Consider the following 21,672-nt stretch of genomic DNA (forward strand, 5'->3'; position numbering starts at 1 on the left):
GTTTGAGATGACTGCTAAACTTTGAGGTCATGGCATACAGTTTAGGTTCATGCTATCTTAGGTGAAATACAATGGAAACATAGGATTGAAAAAGGACACTGCTCTCAGTGTGCAGAGAAGTGTCCTCTAGACACTTTATTTCAAATGAATTTTAGTAACCTCTTCCCGTTGGAGAAACTTGAATTGCCACCATCAAATAAAATATATTAGTCGACAGCCAGCCACTGGAAATACCTGGAGACATTTTTACAGATTCAGGGCTCTTCTTGTTTACATTTATTTCTGAGATGTGAATTCATCCTCATTCCTGCCATTCACAGGATATTTAGCAGCATTTGGGCTAGACAGTGAAAACCAAACATGCATTGGTGTGATACCAGTAAAAGAGGAAGGTGCACAAACTATTAACTATTAAAAGAAAAAGAAAAATTCAAAACAGAACGATCAGTCTTAATTAGTAGACTTTTGCTTCCATTTATCTTAATAGCTTTTTGTTAAATATATGTGTTTCTGTGGTAAGTAATTTTCATCATTTAGGTACCTTTTTTTAAACCACTAGTGCACCGTGACTTTGAAATTTCAATTTTATTTTCCTCTGAAATTTCAAAGCTTACATTAAAAAATTACAGAAAAATTCCACTTTCCAGAATTTGTGACTTATTTTATGCAAATTGTTCATATTCCTGGTCCAGCATTTCTATTAATTAAATATGAACAATAGCAATATAAGTGAACTTATTATACTTAATATAGCTATCCAGAATAAATTTTCATAGAGCATCTGTAGATAATTTGGAAACAGAGTTATAAAATAAATATGTGAATCCACTGATTACTTCCAAGCCAAAAATTTGTCAATACTTGCCAAATCTGATTGTCTAGAAATTTTTCAAGTTCTGAAGGCTTTAATATATGAAACAGGAACCTTTAGTTTCATAACCTTTAGAAATTCCATTTTCTATGAAACTGCAAAGGATAATTACAATTGAAGTTCTTGTCTAATTATTGGACTTTGGGAGCTTTCAGAGATGCATTAAATATCAAAAACTCAAGAGAAAGACTGGGGAAACTGTTTCTTTCACTGTGCAACTGAAATGGTGGCCCATTGTCAGCAGCTGCAACTACAAATTATGCAAGGAGCAACATAAAACCAGAAAACGTCCTTTCTTCAATCAGTGTTGTAAGAAGAGCTTTCACCCACCTTTAACTGGCAAGGATTTTTGTAAATACGAGGCAGATAGCTGTTAAAATGAAATAAAAATAACTGATGCAGAAGGAAATAGTTTGTCTTAGATTGCATTTTGTTTCTCTTTAAATTTTGGAAGCTGTGATGATTTTACAAAATTAAAAGAATATATTATGAACTGCTGATCTCAATATCATACATATAGTCTCCTGCAAGTCTGGCAAACTCATAATCATTTCCTTTAATGGTGATGGCGCTGCAATAGCTATATTTGTGACTGAAGTGATATGGAAATATCATTATACAATATTTTTCTTAGTAAGTAATATGTGTATGGTATTATATCAGTGTTCTTGCAAAATATAGCATTCTCTTATTAAAATTCAGTCATCATTTCACTGAAACAGCATTCTAAAACCTTCTATCTCACCATTTATCTTTAGAAGTTTTGGTAATTTTCTGCTGTCTTTCATTTATGGCCATTCTTATGTCGTACTAACTAATTCTATTTCTTACCTAAAGACCCTTTTCAGATCTTGTGCACTTAGAGTAATACTCTCTTATTAATGGACTCCCATAAAATCCCTTTCTAAGACAGAACTAAAAGAATCCGAGTTGACTCTACTGCTCTTGTATGTTACCAAATTTAGATTATTACTGGCAGCAAATTAGACATTACTTGGTTGAGTTCCTATACAGTTCCAGTTAATTATTATAAAATGAAGAATGAAAAGGAAAAAAACCATCCCTCTCTTTAATCATGAATTCTGCAAACACTGACTGTAACCTCTTGTTTAGAAACATGTTGCATGAAATTTTGCATATCCTTGTCTCTAATACTGGTGCTGCTAACGTAATTGTTATGAAAGTATAATGACAGAGCTCTCTTTAATAATAATATGCAAATAAAAGTAAGTAGTTTTTTATTGTTCCACTAAGCATGCATAAGAATGCAAATGCAGAATTTGTTAGAAACATTGAAACCTGTTGTAAATATGGTAATATCTGAGTCTGTATTAAGAAGAAAAATCATCTTTATTCAAATTTAGTTCGCTCTTATAAACTTCTGATTCAAGGACATTTCACATTGCCAGGCTGAAATAAGAGGATTTTGAGCTAATTATGAATAAGGACCTTAATGTTTTATTGATAAAGTCAACTGAAATATATTTAGGCTCAGTTCTTTACTCAAGTCCTGTCTGCCAGGGCAGCATGAACCAGTGTCTTCCCTCTGAGCTGGAGGATGTAGGTGGTGAGCAGGGCAGATCCTTCATGACCAGTGTCTGTCCTACTACTAGTCAGTAATTTCTTAGGCTTGCCATTTTAGCATGTAATTTTTGGTATATTATTCACCTAAACGTGTCAACCTACTCATCTTAGCAGTGTTGCCACAGGTATCTTGGCTACCAGACTCAGGGAAAAACTGTCAACAATCTAATGGCTGAAAATGGCAGGTATGGAGCCAGTAAAGCAGCCAGTCTGGCAGTTCTACAATGAGTTGTGCTTTTCTTAACGGTAGAGTCACTTGTAAGTTAGGTAATACTCCCTGTGAAAATAAATACAGAAAGGCTCTTGTCGTTAATTGCATTAAAAGATAAGGGTTTTGCTGTTTCACAAAAGGGAACAATTCACTGGGTAATTTGAAGTAATTTATTCTGTATTCTATGGTCTAAATTAGGGGGATGTACTGCAGGTAACTGTTCCCTGACTTTGGTACACAAGCTGTCTTTTCACTTTGCTGTGGTGTCACAGTAGGAATAATGGCCCTAAAATGCAGATCAGAACTTGTTTGAGGGCCTCCTGAGTGACAGGTCCCTTTCAAAATGTCACTGAGGTTTTCTGAGGATCTGAAAAGGCTTTTCAGATTAATCACAACCAAAAGGGCATCTCATCCAAGTATAAAATAATTATAATGATTATCTCCTTCCTCATGAGATTATAGGGTTGCATCTACATTAGCAAACCGTTTATCCCTACAGAAGTGATTTTGTAGACCCAAATTGTTGTTGCTGAGGGCATGATGTCCACATTCTATTAATTTAGTGGAGGAGGTTGTTTTTGACTAGCCCTAGTGTCCTAAAAGGAACACTTCCAAACTGTAGGAAGGCATTAATGCACTCTTGGGATCGTATTTTGCTTAATTTTCATCTAAAAGGGATTAATTTGCTGTGAATCATTCCAGAATCATTCCATAATGCAAGCCAGACCATAGTAAAAGGAGAAAGTTTGAAAATTATTTTGAAAATTCAAGGCTAGCTCCAAATTGAAATGCTGACATAGTTGTACCTTGTAAGTGTCCAAGGAACTAGAGGGACAAAGCGCTATTTATTGATTTTTCAGCCGTTCATTCTCCTGTTGTACTCTACCTACAAATCTCAAACTGCATAACATGCAGCAGGAAGCTGGTTATAGAACTTTAAAGAATTGATGGTCATTCCTGGTTATTTAATGAGTTCCTGGCCACATTAAAATGCCATTGCAAGGCAGGCACAGCACACACCAAAGAGTGCATGCCATTATTTATTGAGGTACACTCCCTTGGATGAAAATTGAGGTTGAAGCTCATATGACTCTTATGTAGATGCTGTTACCCTTCAAAAGCAGATATTTGAAAAGGGAAATGGATTTGATTTTTGAAGGAAAACTGGGTGCCATATAGACACTTCAGCTATCATTAAGAAATGATTTGGCTTGAATTAATTCCTAGCAAGCCATCACAAGAACACTCTGAATTTTCTGTTTTCAGTATGAGGTGGTAATAAAAATATCTTATTGTTTTAGAATACTGACAAGGAAGTAGACAGTGAGAGTCAAAATTTTCTAGCATATTGGTTGATTCTAAAGATAGGATTAGTTATTATGGTCTATGCAACAGATTAGATAACGTGCCAGGGCCAAAACCCCACTAATATTTGATAAAGCCCTGTGTAGAGAGAAAAAAAGACATTTTTTGTTTCTATGAGTAGAAAATTCGTAATTTCTTCAATGAGGGCACTGTACCTGGTTTCCCTACTGGATTTTATGTTCTGCTTCCCAGCTTGTAGCTGGAGGTTGTTTGTGCAGCCTGGATGCCTTTCTTTAGCATCTCTCAGAGTAAAAATAGTATTTTTCTATGTATATGCTCAAGAATAGAGGTTTGCTTTGGGTAGATCCATATTTTGGAAGAGTTTGAAAAAATACTTTGATCTCACTTTTTTCCTCTGAAAGTGGTGCCTGTGGCAAATGAGCATGTGTAAGGACTTGACATTAAAAGGATGGAGGAACATGTTGCAACTGTGTTTCAACTAGGTTAACTCCCAGTTGACAACTCTCCTGTCTTCTTAGTGTGCTATGTCAGCTGTTAAAGATATTTTGGTCATTGCACAGGCAAGTTCCATATTTTTCTGTGATTTGAGCAACCTGTCATTTTTATTTACACTTGAACCCTTACTTTCAAGTGTGGCCCAAAATGTGTAGGAGTCAGGTATAAAACATAGATTAGGCTCAGACCTACTATTATTTGTCAGAAGTGCTCCTTTGCCTATTGACAGATATAATTGTCATGGAAATAGCAGGGGAGAACTTAGGCTTCTGCAGATGAATAGGGAAGCAGGACTCAGACTGTCATAGTGTTATTTGCGAGAAGAATTCTTCAGAAAAACAGAATTTAATTTTCACTTGTATATTCTAGCAATTGAATTTGAAAATACACATTTCAGGTCTGGCAGGATTGTGAAATATAATGATGGCCTTCATTTATACTTATGCCCATGTAAGAATCCCAGAATTAGACCTCTACTACTGATTGAAAGGAATTATGTTTAATATAGCAGTCACTTTAAATAGATCTAATAACAACACTTCTAACTTCCTCTATCCACACTTTCAAAATACTTCTAATGTTATAGTTTTTTTTTGTCATCTGAAAATGCTTACACTTGAAAGTACATAATTTTTAGGTTCTATATCTCTACATGTTCTACAGATTTTCTACATTTTCTTTGTCTCTGCTCTTGCAGCAAACAAGACTTCTTCATATTTTGACAATTGTTATGCTTGCCAGTCTTACTTCTCAATTGTGTCATTGTTAAAAACAGGATGACACTATGAAGATTTTAAATTTAAAACATAAGTGATAGAACAAAGACTGAGTTTGAAATAAAGTGAGGAAGTCTTAATTCTACAATAGTCACTCATGTGCAACAGTTTGACTTTAACTCACTGAAGTTAGTGAGAAAAGCATTTTGGGCACTGAATAATTCACCAGGATAGTACTGTAATTTTTTGGGTCACTGTAAATTTTATGACACAGAGATGGTAATTGTGCCTTGAAGATGTTAAAACAATAAGAAGGAATATTCATCTTAATCAAATGTTCATCAGTAGGGTTAATTTTTTGGATGGAGCATAATTTTGGTTCAGGTAACTGATGAGAACACTTTTTTTTTCCTGTGAAATGCTGTTAATTTAGGAATTTTTCTGAGGAGAATGAAATGGTGTGGAAGAAGTCACTTCACTAATGAACATGCTATAGTTTTCTATATGAAAAAGCCTAGTTCTTGTGTTCCTGTACTAGAGTACAAGAAAGGAACTGTGGTATTGATATATAGACAAGACTCTGGAATCATTGAGCTAAGTGTCCTGATCCTGTCTGCTGCAAGATATCATCTAATGCATTTCTTATAGAAATGTTTTTTTTGCCTGTACTATGTTTATTTCCTTTTGATTTATCTGTTTCCCTTCAGCCTTTCCTTTGCTTCACATGCCAAGCTCTTTAAAACTCCTCCTGTGGAGGACTTTATTCCTTTGACTGGAAGACTGTCCCCACAGGTTTTGTGGGCTCAACTTCACTTTCATAAAGATGACTGGCCAGAATTTTATGAATTATTCTGAATGATAGTTTAAGAAACTTCATACTTGTCGTTCTGTGTCTTTATTAGAGATATATAATTTAATAATTTATAGGATTTGCCTTTTTCACAGCCATCTTGTGTCATATTGATACTGATGTGCTCTTGGTGATCAGCTTAAATAAATGAATTGTTTTTACATATGTTGTTTCAGATGATGAACCAACTTGTACCAGAAAGACTATTAATCCCTGATATTCCCTTTCATAACTACATGCTGTTACTCCAGCTGGATTCACGTTTCAATTCTCGTAATCTGCAGTGTCTTCAGCTTAATGTAGAAGTTCTGTAGTGACACTGTGGAAAATGTTTTATCTAAAACCAGACAAGTCATATCTACTTCATTTCTTTGTCTGGTAAATGAGTTATCAAAAAGAGCTGTCAAGTTAGTCTGGCAGGAGCTACCTTTGGTAACTGCTTCATTTTATCCTATGTTCTATTTACTTCCCTGTCTTTAATTTATCTTTTTCTTCAAAGCCTTCAAAGCTCTTGCAAACTGAAGAGGTCAGACTAATAGGCTTACACTTGCCCAGATCATTTTTGTCCTTGCTTTTAAATATGGGCACTTCAGTTCCCATTCTCCACTAATATTTGATGTTTTCTCTGCCTTCATAGATTTGAAGGCTTATCTCTGCCACTGCAATGGCCTTTATGAAATCACAGTACATCTAGTGATTCAGATCTTAGTGAGACATTTTATTCAAAGCTCATTGCAGAGTTATCGTTTTTTTTTACAGTTAAGCTTTTGATTGGTTAGTGAGATATGAATAAAGAAAATTTAAATAACCATCTGCAGGAGGATCACATGGAAGATATAAGCAAATATTGCTGCCTTGATGATTAAGTGAATGGCTAGTACCCCCTGCAACTTAAAGCTCCCTTCAGCAAATTGGGAGAGAAATAGTTCAAAGTAGCATGATAATATCAGAGAAAATGATGAGAATTGCAGCTCAAGTGCCCTCTAATACTGAGCACTTCATGGTCAGAGATTATTTTGCAAAGGTGTTGGACATCATTGCGCAGTTTAAGGATATTTTAATACCTTGGATGTTTAAATATTCCATAATGCTTTATGTTAGCACTTAAAACTCAGTGAATGGAAAGTGTAGGCTTAACATTAGATTATTACTTTTAGTTTTATGTTTTTGTAAATACATGGAAGTATAGAACCTAACCTCCCAAAAATTCATGGCATTTTATTTTTCCATACTGAGTAACATGCCAGCATTAGCATTTATCAGGTGGACATTCTTTTACTGGTCTTCATGAAATGACCAAGAAAGAAATTTAAATACATCTGTATTGTTTGAGTTACAGATGCTAGAAGGATGCCTTTCTTGTTTATAATTTCTTTGCTTTCTTTATTGCTTTCAATTAGGTGTTGTATCGGAAAATTAATGAGGATGAAAATTACTATGAACTGTGTGTACAGAGAACTGGGGTTAGTCTGGAAACAGGGGACATTAACACTGATAGCAGTTCAGAGGGAAGACCATTGATTACGACTATGCATACACTTTTGGAAAAAAATAAACTCTTTCCATCATCTCTCAGTGTTTCTATCTGGGAGATGAAATGCAGCTAGGTGGCTAAAGCATTTTACACCTCTGGCAATTTGAGCATTCTTGCTTATCAGATTTTGGAAACAATAATATATATGTAAATTTCACATCTAAGTGCTATGAGACTGCTGGCAAATGTAATTACCTGTATGTGCATCTGTCTACAGTTTCCCTCTGCTGGGAAACTAATTGAAGTATGCAAAGAAGAATGTTTTCTTTTTGTTCATTGCATGTTTTCATATATTCCATAAATTTTTATTTTTCAGATACTTGAGACATTTTTTTGTCTTGAAACTGTCTCTTCTTATAAAAGCTCACTAGCTAATCTTTTTCCAAGAACTCATGTTGTGTACATAAATTTCTGTATGTGCTTAAATTTGGGTATGTGCTTAAGTTACAGTGATTTAAATAAAAGGCAAATACAGGCATACATATCAATCATATGCTAAAGGACTTTTGGCAAGATTTAATTTTCCTCAGAGTCCTAAGTTTCAGAACAGTAGCCTTTCAAAAGCCCTCTTTATGGCATTAAAGCCTCAAAATCTTCAGTTTGCTTCTGCTGCCACACTTAACAAAGTAAGAGTGAGAGCACTAATTTATCAGTCTGCCTAGAGTGCTTTAACTATTTCTGAATATTTCTTAGTAGTGGGGCTAAGCTCTCTATGACTACTTATGCTGGCTGTGGAAATATCTACAAACAATATTTTTTTTCCCCAATAAAAAAACCCCACACTTTGTGCTTTGCATCCAGGGATTTCCTGCATCTCCTATGTGAGACTAGCATGCACTGCTAGGCCAAATGCCTATTCTCTTTTTTCCATTGCCCACCTAGATCAAAGAAAGTAGCTTGTGAGAATGAGTCCACATTTGTCCTGCACTTCCTTTTGGAATCAGAGTGCACTTTGTGTCTGTTAGAGACTGTGATGTATGAAGCAGAAGGAAGATTGATTTTCACAAGCTGCCTTGTACCTGAAGTAATGAGAGTGGCAAATTACTTGTTCCCTGTGCAAACATGACAGGAATGTTATAGAGGGAATTTATAAATATGCAGATGCACAGGGGTCACATCGGTGTTATTTTTGCAAAGTGACCTTGTTCACCAGGGGGACATTTTTAAATCTGCATTAATCTGCACTGGAAAGGCTGAATAAAACGGCACATACCTGCATTGTCTGGGATGTAGCAACTAACATAACTAATAAATAATGTATCATTCAACACAATAGAGAAGATAATTTAAATGGCTGCATTATTTCTGTACAAGATGCTTGGTCTCAAGTGTTGTCTATTACTAATTTAGGCATTCTCTGAAGTAGCAAAAAAGTATTTGTCAAAAAAGAAAACTAAGGATGTGGGACTGATTTTCTTTAGTTTTTTTCTCTTAAGCATTTTTTCATGATTCGGTCGAGAAACAGTCTTTTGCATCTCTTTGTGAACACTTGCATTCACAGGGTCTGTGTATCTGCAAAAGGCAAATGTACCTTACTGACAGTGAAACTTCCCATATATGAACAGCAGAAATGAATGGGTTTTGAACAACTTCAGAGAATCTGTTGTTTGTAAAGAAAAGAAAAACAAGGAGCAACAGAGAAAAATGCTGTTACTCCTAGGAAACAGATGAGAATTTTATTTCTGTATAAGCTTTTAAAGGAAGAATGGAAACTATGTTTCCTTACATATTTTTCTCTTCAACAGGAGATGAATTTGTACTTCACCTAAAAAAGCAAGGCAGTTTAGCACTGGTCAGTATAGCACATAATATAAGGTCATTCCCATGTGATTCTCTTTTAATTCTGAACTGTTGGCAAGGTGGCTGATCTCAAGTCCAGAAACAAAGGAGGAGGAAAGTAAAAATGCAAAAGCTTATGGGTGCTACATTGAAAATACACATCTGTGCATGGCATTTTCAGTGCAGCTGAATGGCTGGACCCCATCTGCTGTTGAAAGTGGGCTGACAGTGAGGTGGAGCAGTGACAATGAGAGCCTGTGCAACACTGGAGTGTATTCACAGTTTGCTGCTGTTCAGCCACAGAGGGCAGGCAGAGAGATTTCTGCTGACATGGCAGCTTGTGAAACTCCTCTGCAATATCATATATGGTTTCTCCCAGAGAAAAAAAGTCCTGCAGTTTTTTGTCACTAATCACCAAAACAGCCTGTTCTTGAGTTCATGATACTGGACTGGTGTTGGTCTCATGGAGTTTGCTTCAAAAGAAATCTTTGGGAGCAGAAGTAAAAAATCCTGTGAATGTATTCCTTGTGTTATGGTGTCAGTGAAAAGCTGGGCACAACAGAGCCATCTCACACTCAGCCACTGCCTGTTTGAATTATGGGGGTGACATCTTTTTGTTATACTTTGAATGTGTTCCTGAAGCACAAAAGGAGCTATCTTTCTTTTTTCTTGCCTCAAAGCACATTGAAAAATGAACTCAAACACAGCACACTTTCATGTCCTCTTTTGTGTGAAAGTGCTGAGGATTCCTTGGGTTTATTTCCAATATGTTGGGCTAGAAACTGAAGGAAATTTTTTGTTACACATAAAGCTCATGTGTAAAATTGATTTTCAGATGTAGGTGTTTTCTATAGCATGGCTATTCTCTGTTTTGATCAACTTTGGCTTATGTGGCAATATTGAAGGCTGGATGGATCTCAGTGAGAGAGAGGTTCTGCAGAAAATAAAGTAAATAAAAGAATAAATGTCTCAAAAAGAAAATTATCCAAGTTAATATCTATAGTTTGTCTGTGGAGCTCTGCATCACCTCTAGTAAAAGCAGGTATCATTTCAGAGCATTTTTCGTACTTAACACAGTCAGTTGTGTTAGTGTAATACCAGCACTGAAATGGACTCAATTTTATTTCCTGGATATACTTACTCAACATAGATCAGGATGGCAAGAGGCTAATAGTTGTTTCAAGGCTGAGATCAAATGCTATCTAGTCCTAGTGTCTTCTCAGTGCTCTATCATGGGCCGTTCTGCAAATCCATAACAAAATAACCAGCATCAGGGTTTCAGAGCCCAGGTGATAATGCATGCGGTGAGATACTGAGCATATCTCATGGCCTCTCTGTCCTCTCCTTCTTTTCTAGACCTTTACTCACTTTGTCAGTGATGTGCATCCATCCCAACCTCTCAGCTTCTTGGACTACAAACCCTTCATTTTTTGTTTCTAGGGCTGTATTGCTGCAGTGTGACCCTTGGGTGTAGCAGGAGCTTCATGTCTTGCTTGTGCTTATGCAGCTTCTTGTCTGTCCTTGGACTGACCACTGTGAGTGACAATGCACATAACCACAGGTCTGGGTCTAGGGTTATACAGCATAATTACTTTGCAGCTAACATCATCTTCCATTTTTTTTTTTTCTGTTTGAGCAGCTGTATGTAATGAATGCTTTAACTTCATCAGGTTTTTTACACAGTTCTTCTGGTGGCCTCTGAACTTTTAGTCCCAAATTAGAACTGCCTCTTGCACTGATTTTTCTGTTAATTATGTCTATTAGGGGGACTAGTATTAGACACAGTTCAGATTTTTGTCCTTCTAAAGGCACAAATAACTAGTACAGAATTATGTAATAGCTTTGTGGTGTAGAAAATGGTGTTTAGTTTTTCTCATGATTGGGAAACCTGGCAATGGCAATGAGCCCAGATTTTCCATGTCAAAGCTGAAACCCTTCCCTGACTTTGCAGAAACCAATCTCACTCAGTGCTAGCTTACTCCTTTTTGGTATGCTCAGCTGTGTGCAGGGGTTTGTATCTTCACTCTGCCATGCATCCTGAGGGCAGCTTTCTCAAGCAAAGACGTTGGTTTTCTCTCTTTCCCCTGCCACTACTGTTTTTCCTGATGCATTTGCATTTTCTGATGTGCATTTGCTGCCAGTCTCGCAGCACAGTGAGGAAATCTGGCATCAGCAGAATACAGGAAGAAACTGTATTAGATTCAACCTTGCTTTAATGGTGCAAGGCCCACTGGGTTTTGAGCTGTGTTATGTAGGTGAAGAAGAAAGATTTGATTTTAATGAGAGATGACTTGGCACCATCAGAGTAACAGGTGCAGTATGAGAATCTAGAGCGAAAGAGTTAATTCATATTCTTTTCACAGAGATAGCTGTGAAAGAGCATATGCTGAATGTGCATTCCAGTCTCAATTTTTTGTTCTTATTTACAGTGACAAATAATGTATTTCCCTTTAGCTTTGAGTGGTTCATAAACCTGGAGTTGATGATGAATATGCAGTTTACACTCCAAAGGCACTGGAATCAGTGCAAGAAGGCAGACCTTAGAGTGGTTCACAGCACACTGTGATCTCTGCTGTGATTATTAATCAGTCAGGCTTTCAGGGGCACATGCAACATCCTGGTTACAGCACTCGCTTGCTCCTCTCTCCTTTTGCTTGATAAATGTGAGATCTAAACCTCTGGGAAGCACATAATAAATGTGTGACTTCTGTAAAAGAATGCTTTTTCAGAGCTGTCTGCTCTGAATTCATGTTTAAAAGGGTTTGGTGCACTCTTCAGTGGGTTGTTAGTTTCAGTCATGTTTTCTTACCCACTGCCTGCTCATCAATCTCCTGGAGAGCAAGATTGGCAGTTCTGAGGGAAGTGAACTAGTTTCAAGTCTGGAAATCATAAGTAGGGTTGTGGGGTGTGTGTGGTGTTGAATTTGAAAGAAATTTGCTGAAAAGAGAGGAATTGTTTTGAAGCAGTGGGACTTTGGGCACATAACTAGTTAAATCTGTATTAGAGCAGTCTGCATTTCAGAGTCGTGGTTGCCCAAGATAGCACTGTACACAAGCAGAAGAAGAGATGCACCTGAATTCCTTTGGGTTTCTTCTGAACATAATAGGAGACAAATGTGCAACCATAATGAAGCAATGCAATTTTTTTTCTGCTCAGAAAAATAACCTAAAAAAAGTTCCAAGCATTACAATACAACAACAATTTTGTTCAAGTGATCAAATCTTCAGCTTTTCTAGTATAAATGGTTTGAAATAGTTATCATTGTTCTCTTGACCTATCAGCAGAAACATGACCATTATGCAGAGCTGTTTTCTAGTCAGCTCCCTAGAGTTCTTCCACAGGGAACAAGTGAGAGAAGGACTCATTATTGTACCTCTTGCCACTCTCTGCACAATTGTAATCCTTAAGCAGTAGAGCCTACATACCTGAACTTGTCTTTTTGGCAGGTGGAGGGGTATTTTGTCTTTGGATGAGGTTACTGAGAAATAAGTCATGTGCTATCTTGTGCTTGAACCACTCTGGTGGCTTGCTGTCAATGTGAAAACATCATTGAGTGAGATGAGCGGAGCTCTGTGCAATTTCCCTTGGTGCAGTAAATCAAATCTTTTCATTACCCAAGGGTAGACAGAAGAGAGGGTAGTGAATCTGCCCTGCTCTACTTCATGTTTCCAAACCACTCAGGTCTTCCTAACAGGATTTCTCTGCAGGAGGATTGGTACATGAGCTGAAGGTCTATTCAAATCTTTTATTGCCTTAGGACTCGTGGGCACAATCCTAAGAGAACTACAATCCCAAAAGTTAAAAACACCACTGTGTGATCACTACCATGCAGACTCAGTGGTGGAACTGCTCAGTTTTTCAAAGCCTGCTCAGAGATGCGTGGGTTCATCCTTCTGGCCAGCTTTGGAGTCTGCTGTGGTTATGGACATTGATTGTGCCCTGAGAGAAATGATAATGATGTTGGATTCTCCTGGCACTGACTAGGGTGGAGGAATGCTGTCAGACCAGGGAGGGAGATTATGTTCCTGCTCTATATACCTCATTTAGGATTGTAAGCTGAAACTTAGTAAATTCTCCTTAAATTAAGAAAAATATGTCTTTTTTAGAAATCTTAAGATAAATATTTAATTTTTTGTATTTTTCTTTTCAGGATGAATAAGAGATACTTACAGAAAGCAACAAAAGGAAAACTGTTAATAATAATATTTGTTGTAACTCTGTGGGGGAAATTAGCATCTGGAGCAAATCATCATAAAGGTAAGAAATTCTATTCTGTTCTATGATGCTGTTTTATCTGTGGCCTCCATCAACAAATTCAGAAGGGTCAGGTCTATGTGACCTTTTCTCCTCATGTGTATTTGTGTCTCCTATTACTGGTTTACTAATCAGTATCAAAGAGTGAGAGTTTTCAAAAGATAGACTTTTAGTAATTTATTGGAAGTTTAAATAATTTTGTAGTAATTGTAGTTGAAAAAATGCTAAAAAAAAGTGTGGTAAAATAAAAAATATAGTGAAAACTTTTTGTCTCGTAAAAATAGTTATATCAGCAGATATATATGATGAAAATTAATTCCTGGAATGAACACTGGAAAGAAGCAATTTTTAGTAATTTATATGATATTTCTGTGTGCAGTCATCTATCAAGATAAACTTCATGGATAATGTGTTTTGGATGAGATTGTTTCATCATCAAAAAGACTGCTGCTTTGCAGTATTGTCCGATTTCTGTGCTTTGCTCCTAACACCTGACCAGGAACTTTTTGTGACAATGTGATATTTGTTTCCCCTTGGTCATTCCTGCCCTTAATATGTATGTATACATACCAGCACAAGCTGTGATAGATTATTTAATATTGTAAAATTGTATTATATTTCTTTTTGCATGTGTGTTTCTGTTAACCTTTACACAAGGAACAATCTCTCCAGATTCACAAACTAATGCCTTCTTATAGGCTAATGTAACTTAAAATGTGATCTGCAGTATAACAGAATTTTGAACTCCATTTCTCATCGTCATATATTGTCTGTTGTCTGTTTATCTGCTTAAACAAGATAGAATAAACTCCAACAACCTGAATAAAGCAAGGTAGAACATGAACATTACCACAAGTGAAGGAATCAAACCCAGAGGAAGGATTCAAAAAAACCCAGTTAGTTAATTTCTCTGGTTCCATGTACATTTTATAATGCTCACTCTAATGATAGGATTTTATGAGCAGGTATTTTTAAATATCAAGCCACTAGATATTTTTCTGTTAAGTGAAGATACCTTTCTTCAAAATGCCCCACTGATTAAAGACTTCAGGATGCAGAGATAATTTCTTCCAAGTCTTATACAAGTTGCAATTTGACTGCAGACAAAACAGACTCTGATGCAGGTGGGCATTTCCTGCAGGGCACCAGGTGAGCATCATGCCAGACAGGAACTGTGCTGATACCCTTTGGTCAGCCTTGTTCCCTCTCCAAACCAGAGTACAGATTTCTGCTGGGGCTTCCCAGTTTAGTTGTCTTTTGGAAAAGAGCCAAGATAGCCTAGCCTGCATTCAGAATTCTTTTGCTTTGATTATTTCTCTTTAAACACCCAAAAAGCTGATATCCAGACCATATTGATTCCATTTGCAAGGGCTGGTCAAGCTGTGTTTGCTTCTATGGAATTTAAAATTTGCCAAAGTATGCTTGCTGTACTTTTTGGAAAACTGATGAGTAAACCTATCACCACATATTTCACAGCAAGAAATTATAACCATAAGGACTAATTTGGGATTTGGTGCTTCATAACTGAGAACAAAAAACATCCACCATCAACTGTAACTTTTCTGTGCAAGTAAAACCTGAGCAGAACCACACCATTGATTATCTGGACAGTCTTTGTTGTTTTAGCCTCAGTCTTAGAGCAGAGATAACTTAAGGAGTATTTATTTTAATTTTGTTAGATAAAAAAGTGCATGGGCTGCCCTTAAAAATCAGATTATTAGCTGTAGGGACTTCTTTAAATTCCTGGAAGCTAACAAAAAGTTCCTTTTTCTTTAATTTGTATCTTTTTATGCTTTTAACAAAATATATGAAGAAGTCTTGCAGTAAAAAAATAATAACAAGAAGCATGACTTGAGTGTATAAATTGGAAAAGCAGCTACTTTACCTGTTCAATTTCTTTTGGAGAGAAAAACTATTCAGAAAGATTTTGGCTTGTGGATTTAGTAAATCAGCTACACTCACTATATTTGGGTTATTTAAAAATACAAAAATCAGAGTTATATAGCTTAATCACCATTGGTTTCCAAAGATACTGGGAGTTTAAATTCCCATTGTGTCATAGAAAATCTTCCCCCTGCTCTCATGGCAAAAATGGAGCTAAGACACGTTGAAGGAGAATGTTCATGCTGTTTGATGCTGTTCACCTTTGCATGGAGTTTCCAAATACTGAGAAACGTGAGATTTTTCAGCACTAATTATCCCTAGTATCATTAATCTTCATTTATAGAAGTCCTTACTAACATATTGACATGACAAACCCTAATGACTTTGAAGGAGCCCCTACAATTCCAAAAATCAATAATCTGCATTTAAAAAAAATCTTTACTTTCCTATTGACTTACTCATATTATTCACTAGTTGCACTAACTTTCAAACCCATCTTTTTTTCAGAAAGCTATTGTTAAAGAAAAGAAAAAGTACAAGAAGAAAAAGATCATCAGTGTGTGAAAAATTGTTTAATGAGCATTCTGCTCTCCAGGCAGACTTCAGGAGAATATAAGCAGATAACTCTGACAGGCTATCTCTAGGCTTGTTGCTCTTATTTCAGGGATATGGCACAAATGAAAACTCCCAAGTCAGCAGCAAGAAAAATAGAGGCCAAGACAGGGCATGGGAAACAAGGCTCTGAGGACCAATTGAGCAACAGGGTTACAAGCTGGGATTTCAGATTACATCTTTTCAGTGTGATGTGTGTGGGTGCCAAATCCACCCTTCTTTCTCTTGAGAAGTCTGGTTTGAAGACACTTCTGCTCCCATTATCTTGACTGATGGTTGAAGGTTCATCATTCTGGACAGTAAGTCCAAGAGCTAAGAATGCTAAACAGTATTTAAAACAATACAAATCTTGCTCTTTTCTTCCCCCTGCACACGGGATTGCAAGTTCTTCAGTGTGATTTCTGGCTGTGCACATATTTATATCCCATTTATCCTGTCTTCTGGAAAAAAAAACAACAGTAAATCTGCTTTTTTTTTTTTTTTTTTTTTTTCATCTTGCTGTAGACCCTGATACCATGGTGACAGGTGTCTAAAATGAGCACATGCACCTGAGAATCAGCTTGCAGTACCAGAAGCATTTGTGCTGCAGTAGCTACATATGAGGAGAGAGGCATATCAATCTCCAAAAGGATGTTGTCAAATGCATGAGTTGAAAAACTGATAAAGACTAATCCTGATCCTCCTACACATTGCTAGCCCTTGGAAAACAAACAAACCTGTACAAACATATAGTGTTTGCTGGCAGATATGGCAGGCAGGCATCAGTTCAGCATCACTGCCTTACTGCTATTTCTGTCATAGGGAGCATGAATTGATTTGATGACCATTGTATCACAGCCCATGATAAGGTGTCAAGTGTTGAACTGGTCCTTTTGAGAAAAAAAATTACTGATACCCTCTTACAAGCACTCCTTTCTAGAGAAGAGGCTACTATTACACAAAACTTCTATCCTAAAATGAAAAACTCATTGAAAATCAAAAAATCAGTGAACATTTTAATATTTTTTGTTTACACTGATAATGCAATAAAATATTCTAATTAAATGAAGAATGCTTTTGAATCTAAGCGTAGCTTAATATTTCTCAAAATACAAAACAACAAGTTCAACTTTGATTTTAGATCCTGAAAAAAATAAAAAGTAATTTAATAATATGGCTAAGGATGAACACGAGCATGCCAGAAGGAATTTGTTATGGAACCAGAAAACATTCTAGGTAGATAAATAATTGTGTATTTTTTGATTATCATGAAAATCATAATAATTTATTGTAATTTTAAAAAAGTCACTCAGAACCTGAACTTATTCATCTGATGCCTATCATATAGACAAACTAAACTATAATATGTGATGCAGAATTGCTGCTCCTACTTGTCTTTGAATTTGTACTAAACTAGAAGTCTGAGGGAATGTCTTTCTGTTCACAAGGAGATAATGAATTTTGATTTCTCCTTGCAGAGGAGAGGCTGTTCCAAAACCCAGCTGAATGAAGGAGCCACTGAGCCCCTAAAGCTGGTGGTTAGGTCACCCTTGTTGGGTGAGTCTGCCTTCTTCAGCTGCCTTGCTGAGGCAGGAGCACTGCTGGCACCAGTGTTGTGATGTAGCCTGTGCCTGGAGTCTGGGAATGAGTATGACTATGAGAAGCAAGAAACTATATTCCTAATATTTAGAGACTCTGTCTAGACAAAAAAATCTATTCCAAATGGTTACAAGTCCTAATAGTTACATAGGAGATCTCTGAAGTATTCAAACTTTGTGTAGAAATACCTTCATCATGAGGTCATAGTGGTTTAATATGTATTTATATTTGTTCCTTCAGGTTGAGGATTTTGCACTGTATAGAAGACAGCATTTATAGCCCAGAAAGAGAGGATGCTTGTATTCAATTTTAAAAACAGAAGGTAACTTCAGTGCAGAGGACAGAAATCAGATATAAGACATCTCTTGTTTCTCCTAAGTAACCACTAGAGAACTGCATGCTCCTTGTTTTTCTCTGAGAGAGTTGGAGGTAATGCCATTCATTGGGGGCATAAGATATGTAGTTTGAATTGTGAGCTAAAGAGGTCCCCAAATTCAGGTCTCTCAGTCCCCCTATGGGGGCTCTAATATAAAGGGTAAGCAGATGCAGTACTGCTTTGTCCTCAGTTTGCATGTTTTTGAAGTACCTGTACTCTAACATCTGTTGAGGGGTCTGAACCTGTGCATAAATCCACCTTCTGGTTATGTGGACCTGTCAAAGGACTACTGGAATTAGGAAGAAAAAGTCTAATATTTAAATGAGGAAATTTTCAGGGATGCAGAGGAAGGTGTGTGGATGCCTTAAAAGCTGCCAGGTGAGGCTGGAAACTGTGAGTAGGGTCTGTCAAAATATTATATGGATGCATCCACTCATGTATTATTCTTCTGTAGCTCCTGCTTCATTCAAAGCCTCTTTTTTCATATTTGCTGTCTCAAACATGGACCATCTTATCTCTTGTGGAGGTTTGGCCCACAGACAGATTCTTTTAAATGAGAATACTTTGTGTGCAGCTTTCACTAACTTAATTCTATGCGTAATTAATGTTTAAATATAGAAACAAAGGAAGATGATAGCTATTTTAGCAGGCATGAGGAAGAAAGATATTAGATATTCTTATCTAGCTTGAGCATTATTTGAAAGTTTCAGTCATCAGGATCAGAACCCAATCCAAAAATTGCCTTTTGCTTGAAGATAAAATAGAACAGTCAATCAAGTATTTTTGTATCAGTATCTGTCACTGCAATCTAAAATGTTAATACCATATCTGTTAGAGTTCAGGAGATAACATTCCTTGGTCTTCTGCCAGGGTCTATAGGGAAAAAGAGTCTCTTATTGCCAAGGTGCCAGTAGTTCTGATGGTGCACTAGGAAAGGGGTGCAGATACCATGGCAATAGCAGAGTTGTGCCTAATTCTTCCCTATGTTGCCAACTCCATCACAGCAAATGGCTGCCTTCATTTTTACCCCATTCCCATCATCCCTTGGCTGTGAATCTTCTCTGACCTTGAATTAGCCATGCAGGGATAAGTTCCAGAGTTGAAATGATATATCATGAGTTTTCCCATATAGTGATCACTTTAAAATATGTGTGTTTATATTTGGCAAGTAGTATGGCTTATTGAGTTTTTTCTAATAAAAGGAAAAGGGTGGTTTTTTTTGTTTTTTTTTCGTGTCTTGGATTCTTTGTGCCAAATTTTTACTAACTTTTCATGAATAAGTATCCAGGGTAGTTTTCTTAAATACTTTCGGATTTTATGTTGTGAAGGAAAGAAGATGATTGCAAAAAACACTATATTCTTGTAAAAGTTAGATTTGATTTTACAGTTGATTTTACAGTTTTGAATTCAAAACTTTTTAATATTTGCAGTTATAGTAATGTTATCTTCCTTTAGATAACTGTCCCACCAATCAACTGTATCTTTGGCCAAGTTCTTTTTCATAAGAATAAACTTTCCTATATTTTTTTTGTTACAAAAATACTGTAAGAGCTTAGGACTGAACAAAACACTCATAGTATACTTATCTTTCTGTTACTTGTTCCTATCAGGAGTGAATGTTAATGTTTCCCTAATACTGGAATCAGAGCTACTTTTCCAGTTTTATATTCTTGGTTTTGAGTTCCTTCAGTAGAGGAACTGTTATGTATAATGAGTAATGCAGTACATTACTACATTACATTAGTACATTACTGCTAGATTTCTTTATCCTTATGCCTAGGAACACAGAAGGATTACATTTGCATGCCACAGTTTTTATTAAAATTATAAAAACAGTATGAAATAAATTGTTATGCAGTATACTCTCTTGGATTCCGTTGACCAGAATTTTTTACTTTTTTGTTAACTTTTTAAGTGCTTAATGATTATAGAACATAGTCATATATATTTTTGTTATCATTTCAAGATGTAAAATATTATTTTCTTGGCTTGCAGTTTTATTCTCATTTTTTTCATTTGTCTAAATGTGTATCATGACACAGTGAATGCCTTAAATAAACGTTTCCTTGGAGTCAAACAGAAAACAATAGATGTTAGATGCAGCTGTGATCAGGAAGGAAGAGAAGGACTGTTCAGTGGCCTGGAGACTCCTATCATACATCATGGAGCAGGATGCTGTGTTACAGCAAGCCAATTTGCAAACTGCATTGATGCAGTTGCCTGTTCCCACTCCCCAGAGCCTTTCCCCTTTCTGAAAACATTTTTACTCATTGAGTTTACTGGCTACACTGTCTTTAAAGAAGATCTTTCTAGTACAGACATGTAATATAGGAGCTGTAAGCAGGAAAATTGTTGCAAAATTTTGAAGGCAAATATCAGATGAGTTTACACTAGTAAACCTTTTGAGGGAATGTCATTTTCTGTCTCTATATAAATACTGCATGCTGGTAACAAGAATCTACTGAGTTACTCTGAGAATGTGAATCTTTATGTGCAGGAAAGCTCTACATGTACCTTATTTTTGAAGTTTCCAGCCTTGGAAAAGTAGAAGAGGCTATGTTTGGGTCTTCTGATGAATTTGGAGCCAACAATTGGATTATCTTGAGATACATTGGGTGGTCATGACAAGTTTATATCCAAGACCCTGAAATTAGCTTTCTGTGGTGGAGAAACCAAGTAGATTTTTCTCCACTAGTATGAGAATTTCAATTTTACCTGTCTTTTTTTCCTTAGAGAAATACATCTGGGACTATCAAACAAGAATATAATTGAAAAGAAAATATTAATAGTTTTGTTTCCTTAACATTACATTTTCTCAAAACTTAACATTTTAACATCATATAATTTTTGTAAGTCAAATACAGTGAGTCAATGTCATGTTATAATTACAGTCTGATCCTTAACAGTAAGTATGTGGAAGTAGGTGACCTTTAAGGTCCCTTACACCACAAACTATTCTATTCAGAAGTGGAAAATTACTGTAATGGTGGGATTAGAAACAATTCTATATTCAAAGTTCTGCTTTCCTGTATGGAGGACACACATTGTAGTGCCAGTATTAAGTTTTTTGTGCTGTCCCTTAGACTTTCCAACACACATTCCATACAATCAACGACTGCCCCATATATGTGCTGGTATTTACTGCACACTGACTCAAAGGATTTCACATACTCAGATTTTTTGATTTGTGCCTGAAAAAGCATGTCTCATGTAGAGATTATTTCTATAACATTCAGGGCATATGTTAATCTAATTTTCATCTGTATTAATTTTCTGCTGATGATGTATAAAGACTGTGCCCTTCTCTCTTGACACTCTTCACTGAATTTACTCTACAACAGTGTTAGTAATTGCTTGTACAATGTCATATTTTAGAACAGCTGTTCTTTAGTCATACAGGTGCCAAGGAAACATTCAGAAGCAGACAGCTGGGAAGTATCTATAGAAAAATATTTTCTTTGTTTTGGTTTGTGGCTTACAAAGTCTTTTTCTGAACAAGAAAATGAGTTCTGTTCACTGGGGGCTTAGGTAATTCACTGTTTTAAGGCTCCCTAGGGCAGTCTTCCTCGGCCATAGAGAGTTAGAATTATAGAATGAAAGAA

At 36.2% G+C, this 21,672-nt stretch overlaps 1 protein-coding gene across 5 annotated transcripts in view; it reads left to right on the top strand.

Moving 5' to 3' along the window:
* Positions 1 to 21,672, top strand: part of TAFA2 (TAFA chemokine like family member 2) — a 177,731-nt gene that overhangs the window by 115,312 nt on the left and 40,747 nt on the right. For all 5 annotated transcript variants that reach the window (XM_079304626.1, XM_079304625.1, XM_079304627.1 and 2 more), the window contains one exon: positions 13,517 to 13,623. In XM_079304626.1, the coding sequence (XP_079160752.1) occupies positions 13,518 to 13,623 (106 nt within the window). In that variant the 5' untranslated portion in view covers position 13,517. The remainder of the gene's footprint in view (positions 1 to 13,516; positions 13,624 to 21,672) is intronic.

Source organism: Erithacus rubecula (assembly GCF_903797595.1).
Source record: "Erithacus rubecula genome assembly, chromosome: 4".
Classification (NCBI taxonomy): Eukaryota; Metazoa; Chordata; class Aves; order Passeriformes; family Muscicapidae; genus Erithacus; species Erithacus rubecula.